The following is a 16296-nucleotide window of genomic DNA, read 5'->3' on the forward strand; positions in this document are numbered from 1 at the left end:
AATATTCAGTTTTCGAAAAAAAAACCGTTAGTTTATAATCTTACTAGTGAGATTATGAACTGACGAGATATGGTGAATCGTAACATTCACAATTTAACGGATTTTTTTTCGTTAGATTATATTCTAACGGAGAGAAACCGATAAATTGTAATTCGTCATATGCGCCAGAAGCTAGTGCTCTGAATGATCAGTTTTTTGTTAGATCGTTCTGGGCCCATAGAGTACCTAACATAAATAAACACTACAATCATAATTGACATCTGTGATTGTAGTGTCTATTTATGTTAGGTACTCTAATGACACAGAACGATCTAACAAAAAACTGACCATTCAGAGCGCTAGCTCCTGACGCATATGACAGTTTACAATTTGACGGTTTCTCTCCGTTAGATTATAATCTAACGAAAAATAATCCGTTAAATTGTGAACATTACGGTTCACCATAACTCGTCAGTTCATAATCTCACTAGTAAGATTATAAACTAACGGTTTCTTTTTTCGAAAACTGAATATTAAATCACAAGAAATATACCAATTAAGCCGCCACATAACAAGCAAAGTAACTGACATTTTTGTTTATTTGGCGAGTTCGACCATTTCCTTAAACAATATATCGAATTTTGATGATAAAAGTTAAATGAGGTTTTTGATTGACACCTGTGATTGCAGTGTCTATTTGTGTCAGTCACTCTATGGCCACAGAACGATCTACTATAAAACCGACCAATCAGAGCGCTAGTTTCGTTCCGACGCCATGACAGTTTACAATTTGACGGTTTCGCTTCGTTAGATTATAATCTAACGTAAAAATAATCCGTCAAATTGTGAACTGTAAAGCAGAATTTACTTATGTCTACGTTACGGTTCACAATATTTCGTTAGTTCATAATCTCGCTAGTGAAATTATAAACTAACGGTTTTTACAATTTTACGGTGATATATATATGCGACAAATTTAATAAAATACCTACTTAACAAACTTTTTTCCCTCGTTTCAGATAACGAACTCAATCATTGAGGGAATAAAGTTAGTGCTGATGGTTCACTGAAAATGTTGTAATGGAGTGTGTATGTACTCAGTGCTACCGGAAGATAAATACCAAACGCTAAAAGGTACAAATTCCAGTTTCCAAGTAGACAGTTCCATTAAGTTCTTAAAATACCAGATTCTGGGTATCTAGCCAACGTCACAATCGCTTACGCTTCGTAGCTAGCTCTCCCTATCGCTCTTCTGTGGGTAGTGGGGCGACAGAGCCAGACTGCGTTTTCATTGCCACGTAGCGTCAACGATTGTCACTTTGGCTAGGCCGGCAGATTCAGAAAACGTTACGCCACTCCACTCTCTTTCCTTACTTACCGTGCCGACTGTATCTTCATAAGTATGTATAAGTAATTAAGTTTTTCTACTCGTCGACTTTAATTTGTCAATTAGGACACCACAGATTAAACTATACGTGCTGACTTTTCAGTGTTGGATAGTCTTTGACACTTAGTCAACTATAATAATATTTCATTACACTTCACTTTAGTTAACTGAAAAAAATTCAAAAATAGAACTTCATACAAGTTCTATACTAACTTGCGATACCTGGCAAATTTTTCTGCATCCGAAACACAATTTTTTTTATCTATCGCGTTATCGACCTATCAGAGACGGTCATTACAAACAATTGGTTGCCAGGTAATTCGATGTTGATACAACGGTGAACGACGCTAATAACATTAATTAAACTTGAATGATGATATTTTTCGTCCATTGATGATGAAGATGATGACTTATAGAAAAAGTATTGTATACAATAGTGATATATTTAAGCTTTTCACTCTCGTACCGTACTATTAGGCCACTCAGCAAGCTTCGTGGCCTAAACGGTACTCGACGAAAAGCTTTGTATTATATTACGATTATATAAAATACTAATGTACACATAACTTATAATCGTATCTCAATTATGATATTGAATCAAATTTTTACTATTTAAGTACATATTACATTAACCCCTCGTATGAGGCCTGTCAATTTTGTTCATTGAAATAGTGACCTTGACATTTAAAGCAATAGATTAAAATTCCCACGCACGGATCCGTGTCTAAGCATACGAGGGGTTAACTCTAATTTTTACAATCATGATATACCAAATATAATGCAGCAAGTAGGTAATAATCACGTACAGTCCATATTAAGCTTAATAATACGTAACAAAGTGTCACTAGATACGTATGTTTTATGTTGTAATCTTGTATATGTGAATCTTCATATTCATACAACTAGAAATTCCATGGGAGAGTCATTTTGTTTTGTAATTTCGGGATTGTTATGCACTCTGATAACAATTAACTAGTGTTATTCATAAATTCACCACATTAATAGGCTACTTGACCCTTTTTAAAGTACGTCTTATATGATTAAGTACTGTCCAGTTAACTGAAATAACCATTTTTAACCGACTTCAAAAAAGGAGGAGGTTCTCAATTCGACTGAATGTTTTTTTTTTTTTTTGTATGTATGTTACTCGATATCTCCGAGAATCGTGGACCGATTTTCAAAATTTTTTTTTTTGATCGAACGGGTATAACCCCGAGATTGTCCCATTGGCACCAAGTCGGGGTCTGATGATGGGATCTTGGAGAAATCGAGGGAACTCTTCAAATGTTATAGGCACATGTAATGTTCTTAGTGTATTTTTCAAAGGTACACCAGTATTTACGCCTGATGGTAATAATTTTATGTGGCTGAGCTGATGATGGAAGGTCAACTCCTCAACGGTTAGGAGTTAAAGGATAATTCTTTCACTACTGTACATATATTCGGGCTGATACATATAATATCACTAGGAACCACTAAAAATCAACAAATAAATTAACTTTTTAACAAAAAATAAAACCGCCTTCAAAAAAGCGTGTTACAAAACACGGAGAAACTAAAAAGCCAAAAATAATAAACCTTCGAATTCAGATTTCTTATCGGATTGCAATAATCTAAACATCCAAATTATAAACAAATCAATTATTTTTGGAGTCGGGGCCAGCCTGCGTATGGTTGGGTGGGGCAAACAGGAAATAGCAAGGCGACGAACAGGTCTGGAACCGACTACAAAAATAATTGATTTGTTTATAATTTGGATGTTTAGATTATTGCAATCCGATAAGAAATCTGAATTCGAAGGTTTATTATTTTTGGCTTTTTAGTTTCTCCGTGTTTTGTAACACGCTTTTTTTGAAGGCGGTTTTATTTTTTGTTAAAAAGTTAATTTTTATGACTTAAAAACATCAAAAAAATATTATTAAAGTATACTTTTAAATACGTAATCAGGCAAAAACAACTCAGCCATGTTAATCTATAGATTATCTGTGCATCAGGTCATTCTACTCGAAAACAATAATAATATATTCTAATTATTAAGTGTGAGGCATAAAGTTCATTATGTCAGTGATTGTTTCGACATTAAGTATAAGGTTCTTATTCGATGACGTCCCTACATCGTTGACAGCATTTTCGGTGGCCAAATTAAAAAAATACACATTTTTAATCAAAAATACGTCGACATTATACATTTTTAATACCCAAAATCCATAAATATTGTTTTTAGGGTTCCGTACCAAAAAGGTACAAAAGGAACCCTTATGGTGCCGCTCTGTCCGTCTGTCTGTCTGTCTGTCTGTCTGTCTGTTTTAGTTAACATTACTTAATATCTCGAGAACTACTTATGCTATCGATATGAAATATGGAATAGTTATGAACATCGTTAACCTCTACAAATGAAAAGTATTCTTTTTTCAATTTATTAATATTAAATATCAATTATAGAAAATGGCCAAAATTAAAGGGGGGCAAACTGTAAATATCAAGTGACTAGGTCAAGTGGGGTATCGTTACAAAGAGCTCAAACTATACATATCAAAACTATTTTTTATATTTCTTTTGTTGTGGAAAAAATCGTTTTTTGAAACGTGGAAAAAATGTTTAAAAAAAATCATTCATAAATAACTATCCTATAAAAATCATTTTCCATACTAAGCTCGAGCTCATTAGTTTACTTAATTTTCCGATAGATGTCACTGTACGTTGAACGCTCATTTCCTACGTCACGTTTTTCCTGCTATAACGGGGTCGCGTCAAGAACGTCCTTACGGCATGTCGTAAACTATTGAAGTCGAATTGTCTTGATTATTTTTGTACGTTGTCTAAATAATAAAATTACATACCTACCTATTAAATATTACTTGTTATGTGAAAATTGAGTCTTGAGGGATTTAGATAAGTCCGTACAGTTATATGAATAACGACATTTGACGATACAATTATTGAAAGTTTGTACGGAACCCTCGGTGGGCGAGTCCGACTCGCACTTGGCCGGTTTTTTCATGTCAAATACTATAGAAGACAATTATTTATTGTGCCAAATTCGAAATGTGTCTAGTAGCCTATTGTTGTAGGTGATTAAAGCCCTGGTTATATTTTATTCTTATTTTAACTATGATATAAAAAGAAACAATAAATAATGTCTTAACGCTTTTGTTATGGCTAACGTAAGTAATTAGTCCATTGCCTAATTGATTTATGCGACATCTGAAATTAAGATTAATATTGTTTTTAAAGAGATCGCCATCAACTTTATGAAATAAAATACGTTATTAGATGTGAAGGAGGCCCCTGATTTATCGCTATCTTATAAATGGCTTGTTTTCGCAAAAGACGCGCCAAAATAAAGTATTTCGTTTACGTCGCGCCGCTTTGCGTCGCTCACCCTAGGTACAATATTCAGGAGAAGGAAAACAGCAATAATTTATGTTTGCTGAGACAGAAATAAGAAAACTTCTATACTAGAAAGAGACAGCAGCAAATGACTAATTTAATCAATTGATGCATTTTTAACTATCTCTGGCAGTTAATTACTTACGGTTTTTTCAAGTTTTTTTTTTTAGTATGAATAGGTTGACCACGATCACACCTGATAGTAAGTGATGAGGCGGTCTACGGTGGAGCACGCTTACCTATGAGATACCTATTTACTCTTGCTTTAAAGAGACCTGGATTGTACTCATGTGGAAACACAGACTCAGGCAGGGCATTCCACTCCTTGGCGGTTACATAAAAATAACTTGAGACCTTAACATTACCTCTGCATGATACATATTTATTTAAGATTTATATAGATAACTTAATATCTCTAATAGTAAATCTATTTCCAGGTAGTCCGTCTTGCGAGGAAGAGTAATATGTAAAACGTGGCCGCGGGTGTCGACCAAGTGACTTGGTACCGCAGTTCTCCGGGTAGCCGCCGCCATGGGCAAGAAGAACTCTAAACTCAAACAAGACACCATCGACCGGCTCACCACCGCCACTTACTGTAAGTACTTGTTATTTATTTACATTTTTAGGGTACCGTAACTCGGAAGGAAAAAACGGAACTCTTATAGGATCACTTTGTTGTCCGTCCGTCTGTCTGTCTGTCTTGCAAGCCCCTTTTTCTCAGAAACGAGCGAGAGTTATCGAGCTGCAATTTCTATCAAATACTCTGGTCTATACAGTCCCTTGAAGTTGTGAAAAAGTCAAACTTCTAAGCCAACACAATCAAATGATACAACCGTTCATGCCGCAAATTTCAGCAAATATTCAACACTCGCAAGGGAATGAAACCTACAGGGTACCTATACCTACTTCCCGTGAACTCAAAATCTTGAAATTTGAAAACTGTTCAAACCGGAAAAATTGTGAAAACCGTAAAATTAGTTCCATCATATAATATAAATTTTCTTAATAAGCAAATTTAAACTTACTACTTTGGGGTTCCGCAATCCCCTCAGTGCGCGAGTCCGACTCGCACTTGGCCGGTTTTTTTGTATGTCTTTCGCATCACGAAAACCACTGGGTGGGTATTTCGAACCTTTAGGAGGCGTGCCGGGAGCCGAAGTCAACACATAGAGGTACTTTTGACACTTTTAATGAAATGTAACGCCGTGACTTGCGTGGGCGACGGTCGCGCGATGATCGTGCGACGGCGATGCGACGCATACGAAATCAAACCTTATCGATATGGAAGTATGAGACGCAACGGCGACGGTCGCGCCCACGCAAGACACGGCGTAAGGGCGGTAGCTGCCATTGCCATTTCATGGGACGCACGTAGAGACAACCCCGCCAAGGCGTAAGGACTGTTTGAGAGTCGATGGAGACTAAAAAATTAAATAGGCTATTGGATGGAATGGATGGACTAAAACTGGGCTATGCGATATAAAACCCATAGCCCAGTATAATTGGACATTACAAAAGTGTATATAATAAGTATCGCCTCAGGAGAGGTATTCATCTTGAGTTTTCAACGTTTTCGTGCTCAATGAGTATTCAGAATAATAATTCCGCCTGTTAATTCGGGCACTTTGTTTTTATGCAAATTGGTCGCGGGTGTCTCGTTAATTTGCGCTTATTTAAATAATTATCTAATATTTCTACTAACTAACAGTCTTAAATTTTAGTCATGTAATAACAAGACGAATCAAGTGAAGGGTGACACTAAAACTGCTGGCAGTAAGACGTAGCTACAACTTTTAATCCATAGGTCACGTGATCGAACCAAGGCTTGTAGTTAAATATCAAAGAGTTTCCCTGAAATATCGTAGATCTCTTACAACAAAATTAACGGAAACATCAGTCGATTGTCGAAGAATAAGAGACGACCGTCCTTCTGACTGGTGTCAGAGATGTTAATGGCGCCTATAATAATCAAGTTAATTATACGAGTACGAAGAGTACGTGGATAATTAAAAAAGTTTCAAGGACTATTATGATCTGGGATAAAATTTTATTGACTAGATCATTTGGCCTGCCGCGGTTGATTGTGGAATTCCAGTAAAAAATAATAGTTATTTGTTATACAAGGGGGCAAAGTTGTATTTTAACGCCGAGTGTGGAATTGTAAAACGAGCAAGTGAAAGGATTCTATAGTTGAACCACGAGCGAAGCGAGTGGTTCGTGAATAGAATCCTGAACTTGCGAGTTTTATAACACACGAGAAGTAAAATACATTTGCACCCGAGTGTAACACAAAACTTTCCCCCTCACTATAGCGAGGAAACTACAACGCAATAAATGCGTTTATCACTGCTTCCAGTAGTTCCACAGGTGGTAAATCATCTTTATTACTAGATTCACCTACCTACTTTTATCAATTTTAAAGCAGTTAATTTGACTTTATTCAAGGTCAAATTACTTTACCCACTAGTGGATAAAATGCGTTTTTACCCGCTGGTATTAAAGGACAACACACGTGTTTCCGAGCTAGTGAGGGGAAAACATTTTTACATATTAGAGCGTCAGGCGTGGAATAAGCGCAATATAAGTACATAGGTACTGTCTACGAGCTACGTTATGACAACTACGGAACGGAACCGTAAAAGGTTTGGAATGGTATTTTTATAACTGTTTATGTATAATTGTGATAAATCGGTGCGGTGTGTATTTAAAGTAAGTGATCGCGTGACCGCGCTCCGCCGCCGTGTTATGAAGTGGGAGCCACGCCTCTCGACTCGTGATTCAGTAACCGCGAACTGAATATTACAGCTTAACTAAAATATGACTCACTCACGTTAAAAAGTAATCTACAACTGAATTAAAAATAACGCTAATTACTTTTAGCTACCTTCGTATGTATAGACTATAGGTATTAGGAACAAAAAATAATCATTTTTAGGGTTTTTATTGATATGTTTGATCACAGTTCGTTTTGTGAAGATTTTGAATGTTTGTTTGATTCTCTTTTGACTAAATTCTTAAATTAATAGTAGGAAAAGAAGATAAACGTTTTTATTAACAATTATAATTAAGGTTAAGGTTTTGTACGAATTTACATATTGTAAGCGGCTAGGCGCCCTAGCACGATAACGCGTGACGCCCACAGCCGTTACACGCGTGGGCGTACAACCTAAGTAAAGTTTACGTAAATTTAAGCATAAGTACTTATTAACTAAATTTATAAACTAAAAATATTGAAAATTCATTTATTTACATGACCACGCATAGACTCTAGAACTAAGCATGAAATGTAACTGCCAGCTTAAACCTAAAAGAGGCTCATACACGCCAAGGATGGATGAAAAATACATCATTACTTATTTATTTGCGATACCTATGAATACATAATGAAATTAATAACTTTCCGACGGATTATGTCGTCACATTACTCAGCACGATCAGACGCAAGTACACGCAATACTTTTATTTATTTATTTCAAGCTTCCCCTGTGATACACTTATTCATTAAACCGATCGATATTTATCTTCAAATATACCTACTACATTATTTACAAATACTGAGCTTATACAATTTTCTTGTCTGATTTTGAATCCGTTTAGCTAATATTCAATAATAATATTTAATATTTTATCTAAGTAGAGCGCATGGGCACACCTATCATCCACATTTAATTTCCAATAAAGTGTAGCTTAGAGATCGCAGAAGCTAGATCCCTGTTTGAAAGTAATTGCAGTGTTCGCTAATAAGCGACGAAGTTGGTTTTATAGCTAAGTTAAGTGGGAAAGTTAGGCGAGCGGCGCCGTTTAGGCTGTCGGGAGTCGATGCCGGCTCCGCGCATCCCGGCCCACACGTCTTGAGATGTTTTAATTGACAACCGCGTTTGTTGACTTTCATGATTAATATCCATTACAATAGTTTGGAAGGACTCATTTGTACTGTCACTCTCGCGGATGACTTAAGCCGTATGTATGTATAAGTTTAAACGTGTTGTCTTTCATCATAAGCATTTATCATCCTCGCACAAAATTTCATGCTAATGTTACCATATTGATTCTAATGTAAAATATAGTTTTTCCTTGAATTAGTTAATTACCTCATCCTGATACAAATACAAAGCTGAAAAAAACGTTTAGAGTGACTATCATAAGTGTATTTAAATAATTATAAATTGATTTATTCACATTTGACTTCTAAATTATTGAATTACATCATCAGGCGGGCATGCAGGCAAGTATGGTAGCGCGATGTGAGGAATACCTTATCAGTGGACCATTTCTCAAAACTGAGAGTCACAAGTTACAAGCGGAAGTCTCTTTTCAACTTGTCACGTGAAACATTGTGACTACCACTTGTTAATTGTAATTTGTAGCTTCGTGAAATGGGCCCCAGACCGTCAATTACTTATACTTATATTTAAACAAAATATTAAAGCAGGTGTATTTTGTGAACTCACTTCGTTGAAAAGTTTAAAATAATAAAAATACAACGTGTTTCCGGTATCACTCAAAACCTCAGACACCCCAACTGATTTTTATTTTTATAAACTCATCTAGAGTATTCATCTTTTAATCCCATGATTACTTTTTTTGAAATTGAATTTTTAATTTTCTGTACAGCTCTACTTGACTTTCAGCTCTATACTCAATAAAATAATTGCTAACTACCATCATAAACCATAAAACAAAAACTATTGCAACGACATCAGGTTTACCAATAGACAGCTAAGATGTCACTGTAAAACACTTATAAAAAGCTTTGTCACAGTGAACTTCAAATTGGACAGGTAATCGTAGTAAGCAAATTTAAACCCAATATTCAAAATGACAAGGTTGTAATTAGGTACGAGTTCAATTTGTTATGACTTATGATAAACATTAAGATTAAATTGACAAACGACGTCAAACTCGTAGCGGAAAAAAAATCGTCCAAGTAACCAGCTAGTATTAATACCCCTAAATACTGAAAAAGGTAAACAACCTCTAGCAATGCGATATACACAATGTTGTATTACGAATACAATATAATAGGCACGTAAAAAATAACTAATAATACTAATATAAATAAAAATATTACCCCCATCAAGATATAGCTCAATCGATTCTACTCTCGATTCTGAACAAACGGTTTTCAGGTTTTTAGTGTTAAGTGAAACACGGTGTATACCTATTTTAGGAGGTAGCTACGTACGTTCTCCGATAAATTATTAAGATTAATATGAGCCTTCGGATGGTCTGTCGATGTATATTTTTTATTCAAATATTAAAGGTAGAAAGATAGTACCTATTCAATAAGTAGAAATGCTTACAAGACTTATTCGTTGGGAAACACTCATAATGATTGCTCTTTCAGTTTGAGTACGAGTGGGTAGATATTAAATCTGTGTTCAGTTCGACGTATCAGCAAAGTGCAGTTAGTTTGTTAATGGGGCTTTGCAACTGGAATATAAAGACAGCGAAGTCTGGTCCAGAGCCGAGCTAGTTGTTGTAGACACTCGACAACAAGAAGTGGGAGTTATGCTGAGTAAACTTAAAATTTATTGTCGATGCCGTGGAAAACGTTATTATGATGTCGACCGGTATTTTGAACTACTTGGGAGGTGTTTGCTGTTTCATTTGCAGTAAATAGTCTGAATATTTCTAAGATTTGCGAGAAATGGCCTTGTATACGCAGCAGGTAAGACTTGTAGGTAATTGAAATATTGTAGATAAGCTATGTATATAATATATGTATAGTTTATGGTCAGTAATGGTCGTCTGTACATCTCCGACATGGCGCAGTCGGTGTTCGTATAGAGGTATATCTCTTCTAGTCACTGCTGGTAAAGTACTTGCGCACATAATAAACACCCGACTGGGCACCCTAGCAGAACAAATCCTACCAGAGAGCCAATGTGGTTTCAGGCCTAACAGAGGTACGGTGGATGCCATATTTGTTGTGAAACAAATACAAGAAAAGTGTGCAGAGCAAAACCGTCCTCTGTTCATGTGTTTTGTAGATCTTGAAAAGGCGTTTGACCGAGTTCCACGTCTGGCCCTCTGATTAATTTTAGAGAAAATTGGCTGTCCACCAAAGCTAGTAAACCTAATAAAGCAATTTCACGTTAACATGTCAGCTAAGGTTCAGCATAACAGCTAATTTTCGGACTCTTTCTTAGTTACTAGTGGTGTAAAGCAGGGCTGCGTTATGGCTCCTACTTTATTTGCTTTATACTTCTCGGCGGTGATGAGGGACGTACTTAGCCGAAGCATCGAACCAATTCACCTGAATGTAAGATCGGACATGGGGGTGTTTAATATTTCACGTTTCAGAGCGAAACAAAAAGTTCGTCAGGTTTCCGTTCTTGAGATCCTCTATGCCGATGATGTCTGCCTGATGGCTAACAGCTTAAATGCACTGCAAGGCTCCATAGAATCTCTAAGTAACTCGTGTGACAGATTTGGCTTGGTGATAAGCGTCACCAAGACCCAGGTACTCAGACAACCAGTTAGAGGTACCAGCGCTGATAATGCTCAAATCGTCTTGGGTAATTCAGCATTGAAAGATGTCACAACTTTCAAATACCTGGGCAGCCAAATACGTAGTGATAATCGCCTTGCCTCAGAAATTCCGTCACGCATAGCCAAAGCTGCAGCCACATTTGGCAAATTAAACCAACGTGTTTGGAAGTCGCACGATCTTAAACTCCAAACCAAGCTTTCTGTGTACAAGGCCATGGTGCTCCCAATACTTACCTACGCTTCAGAGTCTTGGTGCCTGTACAAAGGAGATATCAGAAAGCTTGACACTTTCCACATGCGTTGCTTACGCAACATACTCAGGATTAAGTGGCAAGATCGTGTGACGAACACAGAGGTTTTGCGACGAGCCAATATGTCCGGTATGGAGGCAGCTCTAATGAAGAGCCAGTTAAGATGGTGTGGCCACGTTTGTCGCATGGATGACTGTAGACTCCCTAAATCCGTTTTCTATTCGGAACTTAAGGATGGAAAACGCAGCCACGGGGACAGTTTCTGCGATTTAAAGACGTACTGAAGCGCCACCTTAAAGCCTGCAATGTCTCACCTGAGCGTTGGGAGGAGCTGGCGGTCAGGCGACCAGAATGGCGCAAGAAAGTAAGAGAAGGTGTAGCTACTTTTGAAGAAGCTCGACTAGAACACCTAGACCAAAAGCGCCTTCAACGGAAGTCTCGACCCAAGCCGTCCTACGCATACACCTACAACGAACAGGGCCAGCTTTACTGCGCACAGTGCGACCGGATATTTAAGACCAAGTTCGGATTCGCGAGCCATATACGTGCTCATCAGAGGAAAATGTAAAGGTCGCCGTTGTCGGATACGACATGGAGGACTATATATATAGTCCCATGTAATCGACTCGCACGTCCCTGCAACAATGAGCTCGCAGGCAGCAAGGCGCGCTCGCAACGTGTCTATGCCACCGAATACAAAGCAATCTTTCTCGGAGCTGTGCTTGGGAAACGAAGGCTTCATTAAAAACTATCGATATTTCTACATTATTTCCACTTCTTCGGATTTTGATATATGAAATGCAATGGTTACTGTTAAGTATTCATAACTTTAAAAAAGAATAAATTTGTTGCATTTTTCCCGTTTAGTATGTCCAATGTCCATAGCCTAAGTTGATATAGAAATGGACCGGTTTTAATAGCGTGTAAAAATATTGTTTTTCTACTCGTCGTCTTTAATCTGTCAATTAGGGCAGCAGAAACGTTATAGTTATAAGTGCTGACTTTGATTGTCAGTGTTGGATAATAGTCTTTAACACTTACTCAACTAAGTATAATACTTTACTTAACTGTAATTATTTCAAAATTAGACCTTTATACAAGTTCCATACTAATTTGCGATACCTGAATTTTTTCTGCATCTGAAACACATTTTTTTATCTATCGCGTTATCGACCAGAGACAGTTATTACAAACAATTGGTTGCCAGGAAATTCGATGTTAATACAACGGTGAACGCTATTAACATTAAAACTCGAATGATAATATTGTTCGACGTTCGTCCATTGATGATGAAGATGATGACTCATAGAAATAGTACATTACGATACAAGTGTTACGATCGACACGAGTTACGAATTTCCTTTTCGCACGTGTATCGTAAGTTTTTCAGTCCAGATGGCCCTCCAAAGTTTCGACCTGACATATAATGAACCACTTCTCGCACTAGTGCGTAAATCTGTAGGTACTGAAAAAGTATTGTATACAATAGATATAATTAAGCTTTTCAATCTCGTACCGCACTATTAGGCCACTCAGTAAGCTTCGTGGCCTAAACATGGTACTCGACTGAAAAGCTCTGTATTATATCACGATTGTATAAAATACTACTTAAATATTCTGATTGTTGTAGTCCCACCTAAAGTATAGTACCACCGTAAGTATTATATTATTTACCTCATTTCTCTTCTCATTAATATACATATACGTTGTCTACCTGTCTGTGTCTACCCTCACTCAGCAATGATTCTATATTCCTAAATAGTATTATTGGTATTGTTTTAGAACAATACAATATCCACCATAGGTTCACCTTTGTATAATAAGGCTTATTTGTATTGTGTAGTAACAGCCCCAAATTTGTTTCATTTTACTTTCTTCTATTTTTTCATATCAATACGTTTTAGCGAGTTTTTTTTTTAATCATTTCGGAGCAAATACTCTTAAAGCATACTGCCAACGGTTACAAATATACATTACAGTCGTGTGATTAATACGGCTTTAAAATATTTTTTCCCCTTTGTTACACACACTCGTAGTTTATGTTAAGTACATATGTTTTATTTGAAGGTTCACTTGTATATTACAAAAAGATTAGGGCAATGAAAGTGTTGGGTAGAAAAGGAAATGACGTAGTAAATTTGTAGCATCGTTCTGAAGATATATGTGGCTTGGTGAAGCGTATTTTTAGGCGGGTGAGTAAGTGAAGGTGAGGCGCGGCGACATTCATTGGGTCAGCGCGTGTCGGGAATGGGAAATGCCAACACCTAGGGGAGGAAGCGGCGGCGAGCACGCGACGCGGAGCCGGGCCGTTGTTCCCGGCGTATCGACCGCGGCCCTCGGCAGTGCTTTCAGACCAACTTAACCAGTATATGTGTGGTCTCAACATTCGTAGCAGCAGAAATTACGACTGTGTCTGTATCTGAGAAACCACTTGCCTATAAGTAGCGAAGGAACTCTACTTATAAATAAATTTTACTTAACATAAGCCGTATTATAAGGTAAATACGATAAATTTATACTTTACAGATATTTAAGTTATATACAAATAAATAGAAAACACCCATGACTCGACAACAAATATGACAAATGTAGCGAGCAGTTTCACTAATCCTGACGAGTCGGCCATAATTACTACAGTGGAACCTGGTTAAGAGGGACCTGCATAAGTGAGAAACCTCTATAGCTGGTGCGGTCCCGACATATTTAGCAATAATTTACCTCTATTAGTGTTACTAAACAGACCTCTATAACTGAGATTCGTCTTTTCGGTTTTATAGTGACATTTACCTCTATAAGGCTAGCTATGGGAGAGCAGAACAAACAGATGGCTTCCAGGAAAATATAATTATTGACTACTAAAGCAAGGTATTAACAACTAAAATAAGTAAAAAACCATAAAGTATAAACCTCAAAACATAAAAACTACACCGTCTGCGACAGGAAGGATACAAGTAGGTATGTAAAGTTATGGACTAAGAGCCCAGAGCCGCCAGACCTGCTGAAGAAGGTTGATTTTTAGGGTTCCGTAGTCAACTAGGAACCCTTATAGTTTCGCCATGTCTGTCTGTCCGTCCGTCCGTCCGTCCGTCCGTCCGTCCGTCCGTCCGTCCGTCCGTCCGTCCGTCCGCGGATAATCTCAGTAACCGTTAGCACTAGAAAGCTGAAATTTGGTACCAATATGTATATCAATCCCGCCAACAAAGTGCAAAAATAAAAAATGGAAAAAAATGTTTTATTAGGGTACCCCCCGTACATGTAAAGTGGGGGCTGATATTTTTTTTCATTCCAACCCCAACGTGTGATATATTGTTGGATAGGTATTTAAAAATGAATAAGGGTTTACAAAGATCGTTTTTTGATAATATTGATATTTTCGGAAATAATCGCTCCGAAAGGAAAAAAAAGTGCGTCCCCCCCCTCTAACTTTTGAACCATATGTTTAAAAAATATGAAAAAAATCACAAAAGTAGAACTTTATAAGGACTTTCTAGGAAAATTATTTTGAACTTGATAGGTTCAGTAGTTTTTGAGAAAAATACGGAAAACTACGGAACCCTACACTGAGCGTGGCCCGACACGCACTTGGCCGGTTTTTTATATATCTAATAGAAAAGACTGTATTTGATAATCATCATTTCCTAACCATGCACGCCCTAGATTGAGAAATTAGGCTAAGTTAGAGAGACTTTCAAGCGTCTGGTAAATGTTACGGCCGGCGGAAATGGTCAGGAAATGATGAGTATCAAATTCTTACAGTCTTTTCCATCACATATACTAAAAATCAGCCTTGAGAATTGAAGGAAATTTAGTGTTTTAAAAAAAACCTCATAGCAAAAAAATGGCCGACGTTAAACATCAATACGAACTCTACATTGTCCCAAAGTTTCATCCTTGAGAAAATGAAGAAGGTGTGGCGGCTCTGGGCTCTTTATAAGAAAAATGGGTAGTACATTATATTCTCACTTGTGTATGACGCCAACCTGTGGCAGCCCCGCGGTGGAGAGGTATTTCCTACCTTTATTACCGGCCGGGAGCTTGTCTGACAATGTAATCCACTGTAGAATTCCACTGCCGACATTCAGAAGGGACGCTCAAGCACGTACGTGCGTGGTGAAAACGACTTTAAACGAAAAAGGCAATAACGTGTTAACAGGTGGTAAGTGATAACAAAAAAAAGAAAGATTTTCTGCAGACCAGTAAACGAAAATATTTACACAAACAAAAAAGTACTTAGTTAATAAAGTTGTAATAATTATAAAAGACAGTATATAGTAGTAGTTAGTTTTGTTTAGGTACAATCAATGATCGCGCCTCTTAATAGATTGTTAACAATATATCTTAGCTCTGTATCTAATAATTCCTTTACAACTTACAACACAAGCTTTCTTGAGCTAACCGTGGGACTCAGTCAATCTGTGTAAGAATGTCCTGTAATATTTATTTATTTATTCACAACATACATGATATCTTTCAGTAAATTTTCTGCAAAATATGATAAAAAAACGTACAGGGTGCCTAGCCAAAATCACAATATACATGTCACTGTCACACCAACAGAAGTATTATGTACTAGAAGAGTTATATAGAAACACAAATGAAATCAAATCCAATGAATTCATTTTTTTTCTGATAGTACTTAGATACTGAACTGCCACACCGTCAGCTGGTGTACCCACCCCCGGGCGGGCTTAAGTAACAAACCCTTCCGTAAACAGCTTGAATGGAGCAGATCTCCTCGCCCACGTGTTCTAATACCAACCTACACTGAAGGAACCGACGTGATTAAATGCACGT

The 16296-nt window shown here is 37.1% G+C and overlaps 1 protein-coding gene across 1 annotated transcript in view; it reads left to right on the plus strand.

Moving 5' to 3' along the window:
• The first annotated feature begins 1040 nt into the window (after positions 1 to 1040).
• Positions 1041 to 16296, plus strand: part of LOC125241106 (frequenin-1) — a 94744-nt gene continuing 79488 nt past the window's right edge. The window contains exons 1-2 of the mRNA XM_048149424.1: positions 1041 to 1113; positions 5194 to 5351. Coding sequence (XP_048005381.1) covers positions 5288 to 5351 — 64 coding nt within the window. The 5' untranslated portion in view covers positions 1041 to 1113; positions 5194 to 5287. The remainder of the gene's footprint in view (positions 1114 to 5193; positions 5352 to 16296) is intronic.

This window comes from Leguminivora glycinivorella, chromosome Z (genome assembly GCF_023078275.1).
Source record: "Leguminivora glycinivorella isolate SPB_JAAS2020 chromosome Z, LegGlyc_1.1, whole genome shotgun sequence".
Lineage (NCBI taxonomy): Eukaryota > Metazoa > Arthropoda > Insecta > Lepidoptera > Tortricidae > Leguminivora > Leguminivora glycinivorella.